The sequence below is a fragment of the Rattus norvegicus genome, chromosome 8, assembly GCF_036323735.1.
Source record: "Rattus norvegicus strain BN/NHsdMcwi chromosome 8, GRCr8, whole genome shotgun sequence".
NCBI classification, from domain to species: domain Eukaryota; kingdom Metazoa; phylum Chordata; class Mammalia; order Rodentia; family Muridae; genus Rattus; species Rattus norvegicus.
Genome location: NC_086026.1, coordinates 87805475 through 87828364, shown reverse-complemented (window position 1 = coordinate 87828364; position 22890 = coordinate 87805475). Strand labels below are relative to the sequence as shown.

At 45.4% G+C, this 22890-nt stretch overlaps 1 protein-coding gene, 1 non-coding gene and 1 pseudogene across 2 annotated transcripts; all 3 read right to left on the bottom strand.

Moving 5' to 3' along the window:
* Positions 1 to 4300: 4300 nt before the first annotated feature.
* Positions 4301 to 8482, bottom strand: Gapdh-ps10 (Glyceraldehyde-3-phosphate dehydrogenase, pseudogene 10; annotated as a pseudogene).
* A 653-nt stretch (positions 8483 to 9135) lies between these two features.
* On the bottom strand, positions 9136 to 22372 carry Gcm1 (glial cells missing transcription factor 1). The gene is given in 6 exon segments (NM_017186.2): positions 9136 to 9907; positions 11648 to 11776; positions 12853 to 12965; positions 14203 to 14455; positions 20483 to 20666; positions 22324 to 22372. Coding segments are annotated over 5 exon segments (1311 nt in total). The 5' UTR covers positions 20558 to 20666; positions 22324 to 22372; the 3' UTR covers positions 9136 to 9166.
* Positions 11767 to 11914, bottom strand: LOC120094539 (U4 spliceosomal RNA). Its single transcript, XR_005488823.1, has one exon. It is a non-coding gene; the product is annotated as a U4 spliceosomal RNA (small nuclear RNA).
* Positions 22373 to 22890: the final 518 nt, after the last annotated feature.

Here is a 22890-nt window from a genome sequence, read left to right as displayed (position 1 = left end):
AAATCCCACTGCCATCCTCCAATCCCAAACCACCACAACAGTCTGGACAAGCAGAGGAAAGATGGACGCCTCACAAACACAACTTGAAATGTACCACAGATCCACAGTAACCAAACCCAGCTTCACATCGGAATACAGACGGATCCATGAACAGTGGAGCAGTGCGCTGATCCTGGAGATAAGCCTAGGCAGCTGATTTGCAACAAAGATGGCCGACGCCTGCACTGGGGAAGTTTCCCTTCTGCAAACCTGGCTGAGAAAGTTGGACAGGTACCTGCAGAAGACAAAAACCAAACCCTCGTCTCTTATCCTTGCAAAATTTAGCCTAAAAATAAGGATTCGAACTCTAAAATTACTAGAAGGAAGTGCTCGGGAAATTCCTTAAGATATCGCTATTCTTTAAGATGTGACGGAACCCACAAAAGCCCAGGAAGCAGAAGCATAAAAATGACAATATTAAATGAAGCCAAAAGGCTCTGTGCAGCCCAGAAAACGGGAGTGTTGGCGAAATCTGCACACCAAGAGAAAATGGTTGCCGACCATCCATTTGACAGAGTTAAGATACAGAGACTGCACAGCACTCAAAACAAATGTCGAAAATGAGCAAGTGGTCTATAATGTTTAAAAGAGGAAATCAAGGGGCTGGAGAGAAGGCTCAGTGGTTAAGAGCTGTCTGGTCTTTCAGAGGGCCCAGTTCGATTCCCAGAATTCATGTGGCATCTTACAACTCTCTGTAACACCATCCATTTCCCGAGGATCTGACACCCTCATACAGACATACACACAGGCAAATACCAATGCACATTTTAAACAAACAAGCAAACATTGTAAAAAAAAAAAAGAAGAAATAAAAATGGCCTAAATATATGAATTTCTCTCACTATGGATAGGCATTGCAAAAATGCAGCGGGGTTGTATCTCGTCAGTTTGAAAGGCTGTCTTCAGAGTCAGTCATGGGGGCGTTTATCTGTAATCCTTAGTTTAGGAAGCTGAGACAAGAGGTTCACAAGTTCAAGGTCAGCCCAGACTCTCAAGTGAGACAATGCTTTTTAAAATCAAATAATCCCAGCATCAACTGCAAGAAGAGATTGGGGAGAAAGGAACTCAAGATGAGCTGCTGATGGGCAAGTAAGTTAGTGCAGCACAAGGGAGGGTGGTGTGCAAGCTCCTCGTGGTTCTGGTTACATTCTGTCGCTGGATAAAACACTGACCTAGGGCAACTAAAGGGAGGAAAGGGTCTATCTCACCTGTCACTTTCAGGTCACAGTCCATCTCAAGGAGAAGTCAGGGCCAGAAGTCAAAGCCCAAACCTGATGGCAAGGCTGATTGCTATTCTACGCAGCATTACCTCCCACTGAAAGCTAATTCACAGCCAAGGAAGTACGTCAGAAACCACGGAGGAATGTCCCTGCTGGCTCACTCCCATGGTTAACTAGATTTCTTATGCAGCCCAGGACGACCTGCCTGGGGAATGGCGCCGCTAACCGTGGGCTGAGACCTCCCATGTCAATTGACAATCAAGACAAACCCTCACAGACACACCCTCAGACCATCCCTCAAGTGGCATTCCCTCTCAAGTAATGTGAAGTTGACGGTCAAAGCTAACTGGGACACTCGTCAAATGGAAATGGGCCCATTTAGGGGGTCTATATCCAAAGAAGATCATGTCAGCATTGCAGTAACTACGACCGGGATGTCTTTGAGGCACTAGTGGTATATTTACCACAGCTGTGGTCCCATAAGCTACATCAACACTTCTCCGTGTCTCCATTCTAAGGGTTCCTTAACTAATGGATGATTATTACTAAAGGAGAAAAGTAAAAATCAATTATACCCAGCTGAGAACTCTGCACGCCAGCACAAGAACAAAAAAAGCGCTGGCAAGACATGCAATAGTGGTAAGGATACAATGGGAAACCAACTCCTTTCTAACTGGGTTTAAGTTCCACTCCACTATATGAAACCTGTACCTGGCACCTATGAATTAAGAACCCATGGATGGACAGGCCATAAGCCCTAAAAACCTCCTATAACTTTGCTGCTCAATGGATATACTCTTAATTGACTCATCATAATGACTTCATACTCACTGATCACTACATCAATCAACTGTCACCTGGGAAACTTGTATTTGCAGCAGAGGGTGACTGACCCTGAAACCCACAACAGGCCAAGGTTCAGAGAACAAAAGACTACAGGATTCTAAGCCTTAAAGAGAACATACATCTCCCACCCCATGATCATTGTGGAAGAAGGGGCGGAAAGACTGTAAAAGCCAGAAGTCGCAGATGACTAAGAGGAACTATCCTGTGGACCCAGCAGGGCAGCAGCTCATGAAGTCACAGTGCTTACGATAGCATGAACAAAACCTGTGCAAGCTCATACCACGCCGAATGAGGCCATGGAGAGGAGGTTTGGTCACACGGTCCTGCCCCTAGCCATGGATCAAATGACAGTTGTTAGGTAGTGGGAGAATTAGCAGCTTTCTCTAAGAGAGCAGCCTCTTATGAGTTGTGGAAGACTACACACACCCATGAGTACTGGGGCAGCACAAGTTGGCCTTGAAGGGTTCGAGAGGACAAAAGGACACAGTGTTGGGCATGTAGGCCAGTGCGGGTGGAACCGGGAAGCATCGAGAGGCTGGATATGATCGGAACACATTGTATGGAATTTAAAACTCTCAAATAATTGATTAAAAATTTAAATTTAGTAAAAAGGGGGGCTGGGATGTGTTGTATAACATTTCTAAAGTGGTTTTAAGCTGACTTCATGGTAAAAGAAAAGAGAAGGTCATCAGAGGGTCTAACTGGCACCAGCCGCGTTTCAACCTTTGATATATAGGTTCAAGTCAGAATTGTGAGATTTGCATTCTAGGACTGGGCTGGTTTAACATTGGCTTATTGGTCCGTTTTTACCTATAGCTTATCCTCCGGGTCCTCTGCTTAGACAGGAGTTGCAGTCTCCAAGACCTCTGGGCACCTGTCCATTCCTCGCCTTTGCTGTGTCCGCACAGGCATGCCCATTCCCTGTTTTCTCATTTTGTAGCATCTCTGCTCTACCAGAAAACTGCATGCTCTTCTGGAAGCAGGTACCTCACCTCTGCTTATTTCCTACCGTTCCCTGGAAGGAAGCACGTGTTGGAAACCTCAGAGAAAAGCTGCACGTGCGAATTCAGAGTTCATTTCCCTCCTGCTGATTTATAAATATGTTATCCCAAGCTACTGGCAGTTAGGCAGCATATATGTGTCATAATTTTTTTTTTTGCCTTTTAAGGAAATATGGGCTGGGAGATCCAGCAAGGTGAAATGGACTCCTTGGCTCACCGTGAACAGAACAAACCCTTGTCTCTCTGCAGTCCCAGCCTCTGCTCCTACCCTGTGAGTTGTGTCTGGGCACAACCTTCGCCCTGCTGGGACGATAGCCCCGCTGACTAGTAGTGTACTGGCTGGTTTTATGTGTCAACTTGACACAAGCTGGAGTTATCACAGAGAAAGGAGCCTCCCTTGAGGAAATACCTCCATGAGACCGAGCTGTAAGGCATTTTCTCAATTAGTGATCAAGGAGGGAAGGGCCCATTGTGGGTGGTGCCATCCCTGGGCTGGTGGACTTGGGTTCTATAAGGGAGCAAGCTGAGCAAGCCAGGGGAAAGCTTGCTTCCCTTATAGAACATCACTCCTCCATGGCCTCTGCATCAGCTCCTGCTTCCTGACCTGCTTGAGTTTCAGTCCTGACTTCCTTTGGTGATGAACAGCAATGTAGAAGTGTAAGCTGAATAAACTCTTTCCTTCCCAACTTGCTTCTTGGTCATGATGTTTGTGCAGGAATAGAAACCCCAACTAAGACAAGTAGGGAGAAGCCAGGATCACCTCTAAATAGGAGGAGATGCCTTGAAGAAGTGGCACCTGGTTTTGGTAACTGAAACTGTCCTGCTATAACCACCCCGAATGGTCAGGAGGCAGGGAAAGCTGTTTTAGGGTCACTATCGCTGTGATGACTCACCATGACCAAAAAGCAACTTGGGGAAGAAAGGGTTTATTTGGCTTACATTTCCTGAATCACAGTCCACTGAGGGAAGCAAAGGCAAGAATTCAAACTGAGCAAGAAGCTGATGAAGAGGCCATGGAGGAGTGATGTTCACTGGTTTGCTCACTGTGGCTTGCTCAGCCTGACTTCTCATAGAACCCAGGATCCCCAGGCCAGGGTGGCACTATCCACAGTGGGCTGGGCCCTCCCACATCAATCGCTAGTTATGAACATGTTCTACAGGCTCACCCACAACCTGTCCAATGGTCACATTTTCTCAATTGAGGATCCTCTTCCCAGACAACTCTAGCTTGTTGATATAAAACTAGTCAGCACAGAAGCGTTATCCTATTCAGGGTAGAAGACAAAGCTGAGACCCAGGTGTGTGTGTGTGTGTGTGTGTGTGTGTGTGTGTCTGCGTGTGTCTGCATGTGTCTCTGTTTGTGTGTCTGTGTGTATATGTGTGTCTGTGTGCGTCTCTGTTTATGTGTCTGTTTGTGTGTATATGTGTGTCTGTGTATATATGTGTGTCTGTGTGTTTCTCTGTGTGAGTTATTTGTTTGCCTGTGTCTGTGTGTGTGTGAATATGTGTGTGTGTGTCTGCATGTGTCTGTGTGTGTCTTTGTTTATGTGTCTGTTTGTGTGTATATGTGTGTCTGTGTGCGTCTCTGTTTATGTGTCTGTTTGTGTGTATATGTGTGTCTGTGTATATGTGTGTCTGTGTGTTTCTCTGTGTGAGTTATTTGTTTGCCTGTGTCTGTGTGTGTGTGAATATGTGTGTGTGTGTCTGCATGTGTCTGTGTGTGTCTTTGTTTATGTGTCTGTTTGTGTGTATATGTTTGTCTGTGTGCATCTCTGTTTATGTGTCTGTTTGTGTGTATATGTGTGTCTGTGTGTTTCTCTGTGTGAGTTGTTTGCCTGTGTCTGTGTGTGTGTGAATGTGTGTGTGTGTGCATGTGTACTTTGTGACGGGACACAGTGAGGGAGAACTCCAGATAGGAACTAGGACAACTAACTTCAGTTCTCTTTTAATCACGGATTTGCCACCATCATTATAAATATTCTGAAAACACAGGTGAGCTCTGCATCCCAAGCATTTCTTTATGGAGCTGAACTTCAGATTCATCTCTTCCTTGCTGCCTCTGTGAATGTGGCTTCAATGTATGTGTGTAAGCATATATGTATGTGTCTGTTTGGGTCTATTTATCTATGTGCATATGTGTATGTGTATATGTCTCTGTATGTCTATATATCTCATGTATATATCTCTGTATGTATCCATATGTTTCTCTTTGTATCTATGTGTGTCTCTCTGTGTGTCTGTGTACATATTTCTATATGCATCTATGTGTGTCTCTGTGTATCTCTTTGTGTGTGATACCCTTTAGTGGGCCCTTAGATCTGCTTCACCACCTTCACCACCTTCTTGAGGTCATCATACTTGGCAGCTTTCTCAGGACAATGGGGGTAAGAACACGGAAGGCCATGCCAATGAGCTTCCCGCGCAGATCTGGGATGACCTGGCCCACAACCTTGGCAGCACCAGTGGATGCAGGGATGATGTTCTTGGCAGTCCCATGGCCATCATGCCACAGCTTTCCAGAGGGGCCATCCATAGTCTTCTGAGTGGTAGTAGTGGCATGGACCATGGTCGGTCATGAGTCCTTCCATGATGCCAAAGTTGTCATGGATGACCTTGGCTATGGGGGCTAAGCAATTAGTTGGTGGTACAGGATCCATTTCTGACAATCGACTGAGTTGCCATGCTTCTCGTGATTCACATCCATCACAAACATGGGGGCACAGGCAGAAGGGGTGGAGATGATGACCATTTTGGCTACACCCGGCCTTCTCCGTGGTAAGGAAGACACTAGTAGACTCCACAACATACTCAGGACCAGCATCACCCCATTTGCCATTAGCAGGGTCTCACTCCTGGAAGATGGGGATAGCTTCACCATCACGTCTAAGAGACAAGGCTGGTACCACATGAGAAGATGCTGCTGTCTCTGGAACAGGGAGGAACAGAAGACCCTAACAACTTTTTAAAAGGATTTTTAGTTAGGTGTATTTATGTTTGTGTGTATGTGAGTGAGGGTGTCCACAGAGACAAGAGGAGTATGCAAGACCCCCTGGAGCTAGAGTTATATGGGTTTCGAATCACTTGATAGGGGTGCTGGGAATTGAACTTGGATCCTCTGTGAGAGCAGAATACACTGCTGAGCTATCTCTCCACCTCTTCCGTAATCCCACACCAGCAGAAGATTTTAGGGAAATGGCAGTTTTCTATGTCTTGATTTTGGTTGGGTTTCATTACACAAAATGATCAAGTACACTATGGATTAAAAAAAACATTAAACTATACAGTTAAGGTGTTGAAGATGGGACTGATAGCATTATGTAAATCTTATCCTAATCTGTGGTCAGAATACCACAGACACATACAATGAAAACAGATGTGTGATCTTGTTACTTGGAAATCTAAAACTAATTGTGAGAAACATGTGAGTGTTTAGAAGTAGAAGCCTTTGGGGAGGTTGGGAATCAAGACTTAGTAGTGGAGATGGTGGTCAATCATGTTCTTGCTTTGATAAATACTATGGTTTTTTTTTTAAAGCAAAATGTTTGAGATGAAGGGGCACTTGAGTCTAGTGGAGAAAAATGGTTGAAACCCTAAAAGGATCTCAAGCCAATAGAAACTAACCAGCAGCCATTTGTTCTTCTTTAATTTTCTTTCACTGCAGTTGGAACCTTCTAGTTGGAACCCACAGCCTAGGTGATTTTCAATAAGGCCTCACTGGAAGGGCATCATAAGCAGCCATAGATGTCAAACAAACCAGGTCAGATCTGAAAAGTATGTTGTTTTCCCAAAAGACTGTACACTAGCAACATGGCAGACAGACTGGGCTATCTCATGTGCTGAGCTATGTATTATGATCTTTGCACACTTCTTCATGGCTGCTATATTTCAATTTTCCACATCATGTGTTTATGCCCGTAAGCCGGAGTGTGGAGAGGCCAGAGGATAACTTGCTAGAATTAATTCTCTCTTCCATGTGGGTTGCGAGGATTGAACTGACGTCATCGGGTCTGGTGGCAAGCATCCTTACCTGCTAAGCCATCTCACCAGCTCCCTTAACAGCCCTTTAAAATGCATCAGATGGTTTGTTTCGTTAGTTCCCTCCAAAAGGCAAAATGGAACTGCTCTGTGGAGACACACATAAACTTAGCAAAGATGCAAAGAGCTGGCCTAGAGATCAGTTTTGAGAGGGAAGGGCCTTGGAATGGAGTGGGGACGGACGGGCCTGCAGTCATGGGAACTCCTGAAGGAGTTCTTGTTTCTAGCCTGCCTGTGCATACACAAGCATTTGTAGTGTAACTCTGCTAAAGTAAGTATTTCTTTCTGCATTTACACCAGAGCATTCACTAGATTCAAACAATGTGAATGTCTATAATGGGGACTATCTAATTATAATATTAATCACTATGTGCCGTCGAAAATGAGACCACTCAGCTCCTTATATGCTTATAAGGGTCCAGAGTTAGATTGTCATCTAAAATGGCAAAAGCCAGGGTAGATACAGTACCAGATATGACACCACACACAGACACAGAATACACATAGAAAACAATATATTTTATATCTTATGTATAAAAACACATACACAGTAGTTACCAATCAAATGGTGAAGATTATTTCGAAAACACCTGCTTGTGGCAAAGTTTGTTTCAGGTTTTGTTCTGGGCTATCTTTACTGCAAAGTGCTTCAGCAGAGAATAGGGGCTGAGTCGCTAACGAAGGAACAGAAGAAGCTCTTTATTTGCCTGTTGGGGTTTTTGGTGCTGAGGTGAAAGCCCAGCCCAGCACCACATGCTGAGTTTATGTTCTGCTGTGTAGCCATGCTGCTTAGTGTCCACAAAGAATATTCGTTTGAGAAAGGGTCTAGTTATGCCGCCTGGGCTGACCTCGAACTCAGGATCCGTCTGCCTCAGCCTCCTGAGTTCTGGGATTACAGGTGTGCACGGCTATGCCCGACAAAGCTTTGCTGTTGAAATTTGTTGCTGAGGATTGAACCCAGGGCCTTTAACATCTTGAGCCCAGTCTCAACCATCGAGCTATATCTCCAGCCCTTTACCAAGACTTTAAACAAAAATTCCTCACACGTGAGCCCGACATGGAGACACCGTAAGGGATAAAAATGAAGAGCACACAATCTTAGCCCTAGTGGAAGATTCTAGAGGAGGAGAAGGAGGAGAGGCGGCTCCCAATCTCTTCCTCTGTCCCCTTGTTTTCTGTTCTTCATAAATAGGATAAGGTCGTGCCTCTCGTTTTTATTCGTCACACATCTAGAAATCCCATTTAAAAAAAATAAAACTAAGCAAAGAATTAAACACTTCCTTGGTGAAGCGTTCAACCTCACATCTCCATAGCTCTTCTGTCGTCTTTCTGTTCCTTCATTTTCCGCTCCCAAAGAGCAGAAAGGGAATGCCAAGCTGACATGCATAAGCCATAAGAAGACCTCTCCATCGAGTCTGAGGTCCACATCATTAAAAAAAAAAAAACAAAAAAACCCCAAAAAACAAAAACAAAAAACCCCCCCAAAAAAAACCCAAAAAAACAAAAAACAAAAAACAAAGACCCCTTCAGATAGCTCTGCTGAGGGCCTAAATCAGCACTCGGACAGAGCCACCAGAGACCAGTTTGCCCCAAAACCAAGTGCTTTTTTTAAAAAAGACTTTTTCTTTTTCTTTTTCTTTTCTTTTTTTCCCCATCTTTTTCTTTCTTTCTCTTCTTTCGTTTTTTTCTTTTCTTTTTGTCGGAGGAGGTGTTGAGACAGGGTCTCTCTACATAGTCCTGGCTCTCCTGGAACTCACTACGTAGACTGGGCTGGCCTTGAACTCACAAAGATCCAACTGCCTCTGTCTCCTGAGTGCTGGGATCAGAGGCATGGTGTCACCTGGCATGGTGACTTCCTATTCCTTACTGAGGATAAACACGCTCCAGTGAGAAGGCCTCGTCTACTGTTTGTTACAATTGGTTCCAACATCCCTCGCAGGCTATGCCGTGAAACCTATCTTCTAAGGAAATTCTGCGGAGCCCTTTAATGAATCATGATGGGGAGAGCAGGAAGCGGGCTCTGAGTTATTTTAAAGAACAGAGGTTTAGGAGCATCTCGTTGTTGAAGTGATCCAAGCCCATGCACGCCATCTCTTCATCGAAATCCCACCTGTTGCTCTTACCAGGCAGCGCGTACTGCTGCTGAGGATGAGAGCCGTAAGCGAGCAGAAAGGGGTCCTGCTGAGGGGAGTGGTACGTGACAGAAGGCACATAGCTGCTGAAATCCACAGGAACTTTCTCTTCGTAAGGCTCACCTCCGGGATTGGTCCACAAGGGATGATGGCCGGGTTGAGCTGCAGGTGGCTCTAGTGGAACCTGTTGGGGAGAGTGCTCCAAAGAGCTCTGGGAGGGAAGGTAGTCACAGGGCCAGCTGGCCACAGGCAGAGGATAGGGTGGATAGTAGGTGTCGTCAGTAGGACTTCTCCCTAAGACAGCATTTTTATTCCAGGTTTGTGCTTCATCATAATCTCCGTACACCCCGGGGACAGGAGGCTGGAACTGGTCTTCAGCGCTGTAGACCTTACTGCTGGAGAACTTATATCTCTCATAGAGCTTCGTGGGATCTAAGGTGGAAGTTGGATCTTCTAGCTCAGTGGTTCCCCCCAAGTCATAGCTCTTGGGGAAGGACAGGCAATCATTGAGGGAGTTCTGCTGGGGAGCGTTAGCTATTAAAGGTGTGCTGTAACCGCTGGGCAGTTGGACGCCTTCCTGGAATGACCAAGTTAAAGGTAAACTTCCCTGACTTGGGATTTCACCTGGGAGACCCTGGAAAGGGAAATGAACACCCACGTTAATAAGTTAGGCAAATCCACCTGGCTACCTCAGGTACCCCTGAGTTATTCTGCAAAAATCCCTCGATAAGATTGCCCTCATTCTTTGCATACTTCAAGCACAGACACAGCCTCTCCACTGTTGCTGAGGACCGGAGAGAAGAGGCCGACTCCTTATTCCTGTGCACAGAATAGAACAACTTTCTCATCTTTAAAGAGCTGGAAGCACCCTGTGGACACACTGGGTGTTTAATATACCTCATGCTCAGACATCAGATACCTGTCTTTTTGAGGCATTTATAAGGGGCTATTTAAGGTAAACAAGCAAAGAAACAAACCGGAGGCTTCCAAGATTTGTGTTAGTCCTGCTACAACTCACAGGGCTAGCCCTCACTCCCATCTCTGCCTCTCCCTTTTCCTTCGCCCTGACTTGGACTATTCTCGTTTTCTGTGTGAGAGACCAGGGTATTGTTGGGTTTGTTTTCCTCCTTTAGAGACTTTGCTTTGGGCTCATGGAAACTGCACGGAATAGAACATGAACTGGTCAACTTCAATGTCTTTATATAAATGGAGTAAGTATGCTATTCCACAGTTAGGAGAAGGAGCTACTAGGTAACCGTTAAATTGTTCTTTATGTAAGCTTTCCCCTCACAAGAGTGTAGTCTGAGGGGAGGGGAGAAAGGTTCCCGTTCCAAGTAGAGTGGCTGAGATACCCTGTGGCTGAGGTGTCCGATGAGGACCGGTCATGTGGATTTGAGAGCTCAAGGTCCTTTGCAATTAACTAAATCACAATTTCTTCTAAGGTACACTTAGAGCTTTGCAGGAATTAGCATTGCATCAAACAGACAAACTGATATTATGAAGCCATGGGGCAATGGGCTTCCTCACACTTCCCTCCACCGCTGGAGTGGCCATCGTTTTCAGAAATTAAAAAAAAAAAACCAAACAAACAATTTCATTATGTAGCCCAGGCTGGCTTCAAACTCTGCATCTTAAGTGTTGGTATAGCTCAGTGTCCCAAGAGCTGGTATCACACTAAAGATCACCCAGCTTAACAACTGAGTAGTTAGATCAGTGGTTCTCAACCTGTGGGTCATGACCCGTTTGAAGGGGTCACATAACTGATTTCCTGAATATCAGACATTTACATTACAGTTCAAAACAGTAGCAAAATTATAGTTATGAAGTAGCAATGAAATAGTTTTCTGGTTGGGGGTTACCACGGCACGAGGATCTATATTAATGTGTTGCAGCATTATGAAAGATTTAGAATTAGGAAGCGTGGATTTAGATGAAATTGGACACATTCAGGGTGGTATGGCCCTAGACCATCTGATTATCTAGACCAGTGAAGAAAATTATCTGTCCTAAGGATATAGGGAAAATTGAAAACAAAACCAAAACTCCAAACACATGAGGCCAATAACATTTTGTGAAGATTATTTTGATTAATTCCAAGTCTATTGGAACTAAGTCAAGCTTTTTGCTTTAAGATCTGTCGTAGGGACAACGAGCCTATGATCATATGGAATATTTGCAAGCCGGTTTCAGTTAGAATAAGAATTAAGGGTAACATCTCAGATTCAGCTTGCCTGATGGACACCTGCTTGTAGATGGGTCACCTAGAACAGAATGTTTGCCTTTCCTGGTCAGTAAAGGGCTGGGGCCATCTACCATGTCCACTGCTGGGGTTAAGGCTTTGCTGCACAGCTTGAGCACAATTGGGGTAGCTGACCTTCATTTCTGGTCTCCCCTTCATCCGTAAGGAGCTGGAGGCAGAGGCCATGTGCACTTTCTTCATGGCTCTTCTTGCCTCTGCTTCTAGCTTGGTCTCCGGCCTGGGATGATCGTGCTCTCCTTTGGACTTAGGAGAGACAAAGTAGTGAGAAGGAAACAAAAGTTAGTAACTGGGAAAAGTTTGCAACTAGCAATAGTTTTCAATTAGCAACAATCGCGCCTCAGATAAACCTCATTGGCTACCATACTGCCACTGCGCAAAGCTCAAAAGTTAGTCACTGAATTGCCCCTGAGAAGGTATAGCTTTCGTTCTCTGTGCTGTCTTCTCTTGTGATCCCAGGTTAGCAGGGTTGCCTGCTACAACGGAAACTCTTCTGAAGCCCACCTGTGCTCCTGCCTGCCTCCTGTGCTATCAGGTCCCTTCCTTGCGTGGTCTCTGTCTCCTGTCACGTCCCCACAGTGTGTACACCAGTGACACTTCCCTCTCACTCATCTCTGGCTTGGCGCTTACATACTTACTGTTATTTTTCAGTCCTGCTTACAGAATAAGGACCTGAGGCTTAGAGAAAGGATGCCATTTGGATAACCTCCTTTAGTAAGCAGGGTCCTGGGGTTTCCACAGCCAAGCTGGGAGCCCAGTGGGGAGACATTCAGTACTTGTGTGAGCTGGCCTTTTAAGTGGCCGGTAGCTGGAGTTCAGCCTCTGTAGGAAGAGCTACATCACAGCTTGGCAAATGCCCCAGAGCAGGGCTGTGTCTTTGAGAGAGCTGGTTTGCCCATCTTTCACTGACAGTCTTGACAATACCAGAACCCGGTCTTTACCTGTTAACATCCAGGCCCCATTAGTGTTTCTCACAGATCTTGCAGAAGCTGGGATTTCAAGGAGGAATCAAATTGATCACTGTGTGCAGTGGTAGTGCTGAGTCAGCACTGGTACCCAAGCTGGGGTTTGTGGGAGGCTACAGGCAGGATGCTGTCTGCCCTGGTCTAGGGGTGCTCAGTTAGACGTCGCCCCTCCACAGGAGGGGAGCAGTCAGTCAGGGTTTCCAGTGCTCCACCTCTGGTGAAGTAGGGCATGTGGGCATTTGCTCCCTGAGAGGGTGGGCACGGTATGGTATAGCCCTGTATCCCAAACCACCAATAAAATCCCTCTATAGAGAACATGGTAGACAGCTGCCCATGAGTAAGTAACTGAAATTCAACCTGGAAAAAGATGAAGCGTCCGTCATGCCTCCAGAAGTTGGTGACCGGGAAGCCGCCGTGGCCTCTGCAGGGAATTAGTTTCAGGGGTCCATTGCAGTTGGGACAGCTTTTCCCTAAAGAGGAAGCAGTGGAAGCAGCTATTGGGCCGCAGCAGAAGAGGATGCCCTTAGGCCCACAGTGACTGGACATCCCAGGGCAGGGCGGTACCCAAGGTGTGTGTGGGACCTCCCCTTTCAGAGAAGGGGAGGGGCTAGTGGGAGGAGGAATATGTAAGGGTGGGGCTGGGAGCAGAGGAGGGAGGGGCCCCGAGATCAGGATGTAAGAGAATTAATTAGTTAAAAAAGAAAAGGAAGGAAGGAAGGAAGGAAGGAAGGAAGGAAGGAAGGAAAGAAGGAAGAAAGGAAGAAAGGAAGAAAAAGAGATAAAGGTAACTATGGGACTATGCCCCATGGGCTGGTTCTGAGTCTGCGGTGCCCTGCTGGCTTTCAGCTTTGGTCCCAGGATAGTGGAGAGAAACCCTGCACAGTCACAGGTACCTCCTCCTGCTGCATTTTACCCATGACTACAGCGCTCTGTCTACCAATGACCAACTGGGATCACACATGGATACACTCAACAGCTGTCTGACAAGTGGGGTTGTTTTACAGGTGAAAGCATTCTGCAGAGCAGAGGCCCTCCCTACTTGTCCATGAATATTAAGTATTCTTTATACAGAGAAGATTTTATTTTATGATTAGTAACAAGACTTAAGGAGCAAAGCCGCTTGGGAGAGAGAACACTGCCACTGAAATTTCACTAAGTTGTAAACGACGGAGAGGAAGTTTTGAAGACTGGGAAAGAACATGAGTAACTAGAGGGGTAAAGAGGGTTAAGTGCAGGAGGCTGGGAGCATCTATTTCACAATCCAGTGAGTGTGATAAAAAGAAAGAGCAAAGACTTCCATGGGTAGTCATGGCGTGAATCTGAGTGGACAAAGTTGAGTTCACAAATTTAGTCCTGCTGTGCTACTCCTGAAGAATGTGTTCGTTGGGATCTCCCGGGACTCGGGGGTCAGGCAGCAAGTCTGAACTAATTTCTCCTGAACTTCCCATGAGTCAATCTCTCTCCAAAGCAACGGGGACATTCGTGAGGGGGCTCTGCACATGACAGGCCTTGGAGACATAGACGGGGAACAGGAGTGGGGGCGAGGAGATGGGTGACTCCTCCTCAGAGAGTTCTCTCTCAGAATAGCTTGTCTGTCACGGAACTCGAGTGGGAGCGTTGGCTGAGCCCTTGGTACATGTCCACCCTGGCTGCATCATCTAAGCAGACTCCCAGTCTCCCTGGCTGCCGCCCCCAAACCTCACTCACTCTGCTGCTTCTGCCTGGCTTTGTCACAGATGGCGGGTCTCAGGTAAATCTTGCGGCCTTCCTCCGTGGAACAGTCCCTGCTGCACACCACTACCCCCAGGCACGACTTCTTGAGGATCCGGGAGTTGTGGTTGTTGGTGTTGCGCATGGCCCAGCTGCTCAGATGGCGCTGTGCGCTCCTGTCGTCTGAGCTGTAGATGTGTTTCACGTAGGAGTCTGGCCACTCCTGGAACCAGTCAGTCTTCTTCACATTCTGACAGAAACGGAAGGATTTTGTTACATTTTCACACAGAGTACCTGCCAGATTGCCTCTGTAGAACCGATAAACGTAAGACATATCCGGGCCACAGGGGCAGAGCAAGAGGCCTTTGGTAAAGCCTTAACCAAATTTAATTCCAGCGGTGGCATCTGTGAGCACAAGTGGTTCCTTTTTTTTTTTTTTTTTTTTTTTTTTGGAGCTGAGGACTGAACCCAGGGCCTTGCGCTTGCTAGGCAAGCGCTCTACCACTGAGCTAAATCCCCAACCCCCGCACAAATGGTTCTTAAACAGTTCTCGTGTTGTGGTGACACGCCCCTCCCAACACACATCATAAAATTATTTTCATTGCTACTTCATGGATTAATTTTGCCTCTGTTATGAATCGTAACGTAAACACTTGTGTTTTCTGATAGTCTTAGATGACCCCTGTGAAAGGTCTTTTGACCCCCAAAGGGGTTGCAACCCCCAAAGGGGTTGAGAACCACCAGCAGCACATTAGCCATAAGGTGTCTGCTGTGTCTGTCAAGCATTTGGTCACTGCACTAAGGTGAAATGGAATTTAACCCTTCTGAATTCTGCTGTTTCTGCAGCCCGTGGTGATAACAGTGATGGCCATTTCTCGGCAAGAGTTTTTGAGCAAACTAATCTCACTATGCACTTATACAATAACTATGAAAAACACAGGGATGTGGTGTCTCCTACCGCACTGCTTAATATTGGATACCACGAAGCCACCATCAACAGGCAATGCAGAGTTCTGGTTCAAAGAGGTCTGGAAGTGCACTTTTCCCTTCACAGACAGTTTCCTTGTTTTTCAATACTGCTCAGGCACGCAGAGGACTCAGGATGAGTCTGTGTGACTGCCAGGTACTGCCCTATTCCCTGCGTGTGAGCCTCTGACCGGACTCTGTTGTGTCAGGACAGAGCTGTGGTTCAGTCAGTCTGGAGTTCCAATTCAGCAAAAGAAACAGCTCTAGAGGCTGGTCCACATCGTGCCCCCGTGGCTGCTCTCGCACTGTCAAAGCAGTTATCATAGCAAATTTCATGTTGATTTGAACCACCATAAAGTCATACCATAAAGAGGCCCTTAGGGCCTAAGTTACTTTGTTCACTCTTCTGTTTCTACCGGTGTGAAATAGGAGTGGTAAGGCTTTCCTGCTTCAGGAGTTCTGGGGATTAAATGAATGCAAAATGCTTGCCACAGGGCACCTAGCAAGCTGGAGGCTGTAAATAAAACGGAGTCGCTGGGTGTGGCTCATTCTCCCAGGCTCCCGTGATAGATGCCTCAGATGGCAGATCCCACCTATTTCTTAGAATGAGAGCCATTGTAGTTTGACTCTGCCCACCATCATGACTCTCAGAGACCTGACATGAAATAAGGACAGTTTTCACTGAGAAGATTCTCAAAGGTCATGGTAGAAGATTCTGGAAAAACCAGAAAAAAAAAAATCAAGGTACCAATTCTTTGCTTTCCCCACAAGAATGCACAGCACAGAACATTAGTTAGCAAAGCCTAGGAATGTCTGAAGGCAAACATCAGGGTCAGGATGGGTGAGCTTCCCCTAGGTTAGACTTCCACCCAGAAGGAGTGTGTAGCTGGAGGCACCCCTGCCGCCCAGCAGTCAGGGGCAGTCCTTCCCTGCCGGAAGGCGCAGCCAGGAAGGATGTGCTGCCATCATTCCCTCTCCTAAAGGGCACCCTGGCCACTGTGACCTCGTGTTGTTGTTCAGTGTCCATGTAAGAATCCCCATAGAACCTCGACATCCATCTTTTCTTTCTCCTCTTCACTGAAATTCTAGTCATCACTTTCCAGCTTTCTCTCAAGGGAGAGCATAGCAGAATATACTTTGCTTTGCTTTTTTTTTTTTTTTTTTTTTAAAGATTTATCGTATACTAGTACACTGTAGCTGTCTTCAGACACACCAGAAGAGGGCATCAAATCCCATTACAGATGGTTGCGAGCCGCTATGTGATTGCTGGGATTTGAACTCAGGACCTCAGGGAGAACAGTCGGTGCTCTTTTTTTTTTTTTTTTTTTTTTTTGGAGTTGGGGACCAAACCCAGGGCCTTGCGCTTGCTAGGCAAGCGCTCTACCACTGAGCTAAATCCCCAACCCTAGTCAGTGCTCTTAATCACTGAGCCATCTCTACAGCCCCTTTGCTTTGCTTTTAAAGTTTTACTTTATTCCCTGATTATGTATTTGTGTGGACAGAGGTATGTATATGCGTGTGACCAGGGTAGGTGCTGGGAACTGAACTCCTAACCTGAGTTATCCCTCCAACCGCAGTAGGTTACCTTCGAGATACTTAAAATACAGATTAAAACTCTAAAATGTATGCTTACCTTTAATCGTTTGAGCTATAAAAGATTGGTGGATTTGTATTATTCAAATGCGACATACAGGTATCAAGATAGGAGAGACAAGGACAGACATTTAGAGGAAAGCATAGATTTCTTTGTGAGAGTCCCACCTACCCACTTCCACTGTAGCTGTTCAGAACTACAAATTCCATGAGCCAAGAGGGGTGAAATGAGAGCCCCTCTGACCTTCAGACCAAAGCAAAGATTTGTGTGCATGGAGAAGGAAGTGACTCTCAACATCTTTGAGGCTATTCCCCTGATACCCTAGTTTTCTACTTCTATTAGTTAGTAATGCAAGGAACCTCCCTAAAGGAAGAGTGACCCCCATGAAGCCATGACCGTGGGGAGCCGTGAATGCAGGAAGCTCCTCTTGGCTGTTGCTTATTTATTCTGTCATTTGCCTGGACGTTTAGAGAAATCTTTGACAACTTTTTCTATTAAAATGGGCGAAGTGGTGGATCCAGAAGAGGGAGGCAGTTCTGAAAGCCCTTGTAATTTACCACGGGAAATGTTGTTTTAAAAATCAAGAACGCTGCTTCTTAACCTTGCTAGCAAGTCCCAGCAGACCTTCCCTTCTTTTTAGAACCTTTGTTAATTTAATTTCTAACTTTTCATAAAACACTTTCTTCTTTTTAGACACTATGTTTACTTTAATTTCTAACTTTTCATGAGTAACTCTTTGTTTTGGCTCTTGGTTAAGAAGTTTATAATTGAAAGGAAACACCCTTAAGTTTTCCAGCATGTCACATCTAACAAATTTGTATTTTTATCATCTCCTGGGTAGCATCATTAGGAATGTAATTGATATTTCTATGACCTCTCTGCATAATTTCATCCTATAATTTACTCAATCAGTACCTTTTAAGCTATATGAAAATACAGGGCACTCTTTACATGACCTTCATTTTAATTTAATTTAGTCATTTGTAGTTTTAACAGACTCTCATAAAATACATATACTGTTATACAAAACTAATAAAATCAGATTCTTAAGTTAGGTATCAAAGCAATCACAGAATGAGCTAGGAAAGGTGGTTTTTGTCTATAATTTTAGCAGCGGGGAGGCTGAGCCATGAGAATTGCTTTCATACCAGCGCCAGCTTGGATCACACTGTGTGAGATCATCTCAAAAAATAAAAGGGAAAGAAAAAAGAACCCAAATTTTACATCATGTTACTACATTAGAATTAATTTTCATTCTTAGTATGGTCTAGTCTTCTATAGAGCAATTACCTTCCAGCATTACTAGTTTATTAATCCTTTATATAAGTATCTTCAAATAGATCAAGGACATCAAACACTCACAAAGCAAATGAGGACTCCTCTAGTCCAAGTTATAGACTCACAATGTTGCTAAGGCTGGCCTTGTGCTAGAACCATAGGAACACCACACCATACCTAGCTTTTCAAACAGACACGTTAAGCAAATCTGGTAAAAGATAAGATGTGACTTACTAAAAACAAAACAAGAATGTAAGTCAGGGGTGGTGGCCCACACCTTTAATCCCACTCAGTCCCATCACTCAGTAAACGAAGGTAGGCAGATTTCTAAGAGTTCAAGGCCATCCTGGTCTACATAGCAAGTTCCAGGCCAGCCAAGGTTACATAGTGAAACCCTATAACAACAAAGGAAACAAAATATACTGCCGTTTTGACCCTATAGATAAATTTTTTGGAGCGAATTTGCCTCTTCTGGGTTGCCTATAGGTGCATGGAGTTCTAAATGTCTTCTCAACCAATGTCTTTACATCCAGAATTGCTCTCTAGCAACCCTGCTACTTCCCACCTGAGGAATGACCATACTACAGGGTGTTTCTGTTTTTAGTTATCCCGCTGACTCTTACCAGCCGGAGGGCTTCTCTGTAAACAACCTTTCACCTGTTCCCTAACTGCAATATGTTTCTAGAGCAAACGTGTGTGTTTACCCTGGATTTCTCTGTGTGATGGCCTAAGGAGGCAAGAATGCTTTGGAGTTTGGAAATTCATTTCATATCGGAATGGGAGCTTTTGGGTCTTGAGTTTCCGGGGAGCTGATTGATGAATAGTACGAATCCTCTGTCTAGGAAGTGTGTGCGTGTGTGTGTGTGTGTGTGTGTGTGTGTGTGTGTGTGTGTGTGTGTTTTATTTTTCTTTTTTTTTTTTTTTTTTGGTTCTTTTTTTCGGAGCTGGGGACTGAACCCAGGGCCTTGCGCTTCCTAGGTAAGCGCTCTACCACTGAGCTAAATCCCCAGCCCCTTTATTTTTCTTTTTAAGGCTAACTTGGTCACTCACGTTCTCTGCCTCCTACGTGGGAGTATTATAGGCACACACCCCCAGCCTGGAAAAATGTATGTTAGCACACATGGCAGCTCTGCCCCCATGTTCAAGTTCCTCCATATCTGCTGACCTCAGCTCTCAATATTCTCTCTGCCTCACATTCTGGGGGGGTGCGAGCATGACATTAAAAATAGGGAGGAATATGGGCCACTGAGCCAAGAGCGATTAAAATTTACTCTAAAGGTTTCCTAAGACAGCTGCAGCAAGTGCAGAACAAGTCAACTGCATCTTCCAACACAAGTCCCGAAAACGAATGCTTGCCTGGCTTGGTGACGTTTATCTGCCCTCGGGATGGATGGATATGTTTTTCTGTCTTCCAGTCTCCTCACATCCACCAAAGGGGAACTCAAGGAGAAATGGAAGGAAACCAAAGAGAGACAGAAGACTGTTCGTTGCCGTGAGAACCCAGAAAGGTGGTGAGCTGCGACTGGAGTTCCCAACCCCTCTGCCCTGCCCAGGACAAACTGAAGGATCAACCGTTTCAGAATTTGGTACTAGCAGACTCCGGGCTTACTAGTCACAGTCACATGCCCAGTGAAAGCATCTTTAGACACCAGGAAGAGAAGACAAGATAGGGCGATAACCACAGAAATTTGGTCTTAATTAATGCTTGCCATTAAATTAGAGTTCAAAGGTTATTTGCTAGTTGGGCTTGTGATTCCAGCACGTGGGAGGCAGAAGCAAGAGGATCGTGAGTTTGAGGCAACTCTGAGCTCCTTTGGGGGATTTCGGGTCAGCTTGGGCTGCAGAGTAAGCCACCCTCCCCTCCACACATACACATTCTTTCTTGCATGTGCACGCACACCACAGCTATTTGCATAGAAGAGCCCAAAGGCAGTGTGATAAGCAAAGCACTCGTGGGTAGAGTAGGGACCACCCAATGAGCCCACGGATCATAGTTCCACAAGTCCTTCAAGAGCAGGCTGTGACCGCAGGGACACCACTCGTCAGATAGCCCAGCATCAGGGTTAACTGTTAAAAGGACTACAGTAAAGAAGAAGCTATGGGGTCGGATGGCTTATGAGGAGTCAGTCCGCTGGCAAGTACGTGTGTGAACTCCGCTGGCTGTGAACCGTGTGTGTGAACTGAGACTGAGTGACCTCGCTTTGAAAGGGAGGAAGCAGTGCTTTTCTTTGGCTCTATCTGTTCTTGGGGTGCCGGGAAAACCAAGAGGTGCTCAAATCCTAGGCCTTACATCTCCCCTTGACATACCTCAGTTAGCTGTGTGGTGGAAGTTCTGAAGTAGTTCACCTGGCTAGATCTGACAGATTCCCTTCTAGAGCCTGGGGGCGTCAAGCATCAGGCTTCACAGCCTCCTGCTGGGGCAGTCCTGCAAGCACATACCTGAGGCAGCTTCATGTCGTTAATATCCCAGCTCAGTATCTCTTTGTCTTCAGGATCAAAGTCGTCCAGTTCCATGATGAGGTCGGCTCAACACAGGCTCTTCTCAAATCGTCAGAGATGTCTCGAGAGCTCGCAGTCTCAGAACTCTGTCCACGAGAGCAGCTGAAGGGCTTGTTTTTCAAAGCTAAGTAAATAAATGGTAATAACATATATGACTTAAGAGATTAGAAACTACAAAGCCAGAGGTGGTGGCTCGTACCCCAGAGACCGAGGCAGGAAGGTTGTCATGAGTTCGGGGCCAGCCTGAGTTACAATGTGAGACTGTTTCCAAAGAGTGGGGGGGGGGGGCGCTTAGGACTTAAAAGTGCTTCCTCTTAAGCCTGAAGATAGAAATTCGGTCCCTGGAACCCAAACGGTAGAAAACCCACAAGCTGTCCTCTGACCTCGGCATGTGTGTGGGCCTGTGTGTATGCACTCACACACGTCCATAAAAGTTACGAAAAGAAGAAGCAACAAAGTAAAACAATACAGAAAGAATCCATTTATCACCTGTCCTCCAGAAATAGCAATTTCATTGATGTTTTTTGCAAGTACCAACTGCTAATGAAAAAACAAACTGCCAAAGCCACTAGCATTTGCTACAGTAGGCTTGTTTGCAGTTCCAACACCCTGGTCCCTTTTAGCCTCAGGTTGGTTTCCAGCCTCATTGCTAGACCTGGGTTATGAGAGCCTTAGGAGACATCAATAATGCCTAGAGCCACCCAGTTCTACATAAAGCATGTAAATTTACATAAAGAGACACAGCTAGCCTAGGATATATCCCCATAGCAGTTTAGAGGAACTAATATGTTCATAGATAAATCCCAAATACTGTCCGTCACCTTTCCAAGATCAGCTACCGCTCTGTGGTAACGGCTCGCCCCAAAACCATGAAGTCCCTTCCTCTTCGCAAACACTGGCTAACATTCCAGACCAACTGTGTGAGAGGGTCTCTTTTCTCTTTCTGACTTTGCTTCTGTGCTGAGGCGTTTGTGGTGCCGAGGATAGACGCTGGGGCTTGCACGGTCCACCCAGGCACTGCCATAGCTCCTCATCTATGACTTCTAGATAAATCCCTATGTTTAGGAAACAATTATTGAGCTGCTGGGAAAAAAAGGGTTTACACCCCAATCCAGACAGCTTCTATGACAAGTAGAGAAGTAGTGAATATTAAAGTCCCTGCCACTGCCCAAACTTGGAATTAGAATGGGTATGACCCATGGCACACTTTACACAAAATGGAACAGATTTATTATTTTTTTTTAAAAAAGTTGGAAAACAAGATTTATATCCTCAAAATCTAAAAATGTCATTTTTTGCTAAGGCTAGATACTTGATTTTAAATTAAAAACAGAGGAATAAAAATTATACTCCCGGGTTGGGGATTTAGCTCAGTGGTAGAGCGCTTGCCTAGCAAGCGCAAGACCCTGGGTTCGGTCCCCAGCTCCGAAAGAAAAAAAAAAAAAAAGTCTGTAAAAAAAAATTATACTCCCAAAAAGTATAGTAATTTTTGAAACTTTACAGAGTCTTCAAAGAGACACGCACTTTTACGAAGTGAATGAGGATTAATTTCGTATTTTCCTAAAAATTAGGAATAAGACATTGGGGAGGGGGTGGGCTGCTTTATCCTGTCAGTAAGTAAACTCAATCTCTCCCCAGGATTAAAATAAAAGATCTAAATTCGTCAAGACTTCCTTTAAGAGTCATGACCAAAGCGTGTTCAGTTTTCATCATTTTTACAGACCACGAACTAGAACAAATAAAGCAGTGTACAGGCCCGTGGCCGTGGCCACGCAACTTACCCTTTCCATCTTCAGTGCTCCTGAGGCCTGAGTCCCTCCTTCTCGTTCAGCTTCTTGTCCAGGTGTCATACAAGTGTCAGCACTGGCTCAGGTCCTGCAAGTTCTTTTCTAAGTGGTCGCTGTTCCCTAATCCAGGTCAGGGTACATTATGCTAATGACTCTGGCAACCGTCCAATCAAAATCAAGATGCTTTCAGACAGGGACAGGTAGGAGTAGCCCAGCTCTTCTCAGGGTGTCAGCCACGTGATGACTATTCTGTGGTGTGCTTCTGAACTTTCCCCTCCTTTAGGCTAAGAGGACATCTAACTTAAAAGGATGTTGAAGAAAAAACTGAAAAGAAATACAGATTTTTTCTTCCTGATAGTTTTATAGGTCGAATCCAAGAGCGACTGTTTTACAGTCCGTGTATTTTATCCTGCCTGTGTGTGAGCTAGAAGGAGGGAGGGAGACACACGACAGTGCAAACACGGAGGTGGTGGTAGAAATTTCTGAGAGAGTTTTTAGATAGCTAACAGCCCTAAACCAGAAACATTGAAAGTTTCCCTAATTCTAGGTGTATCAATCCTT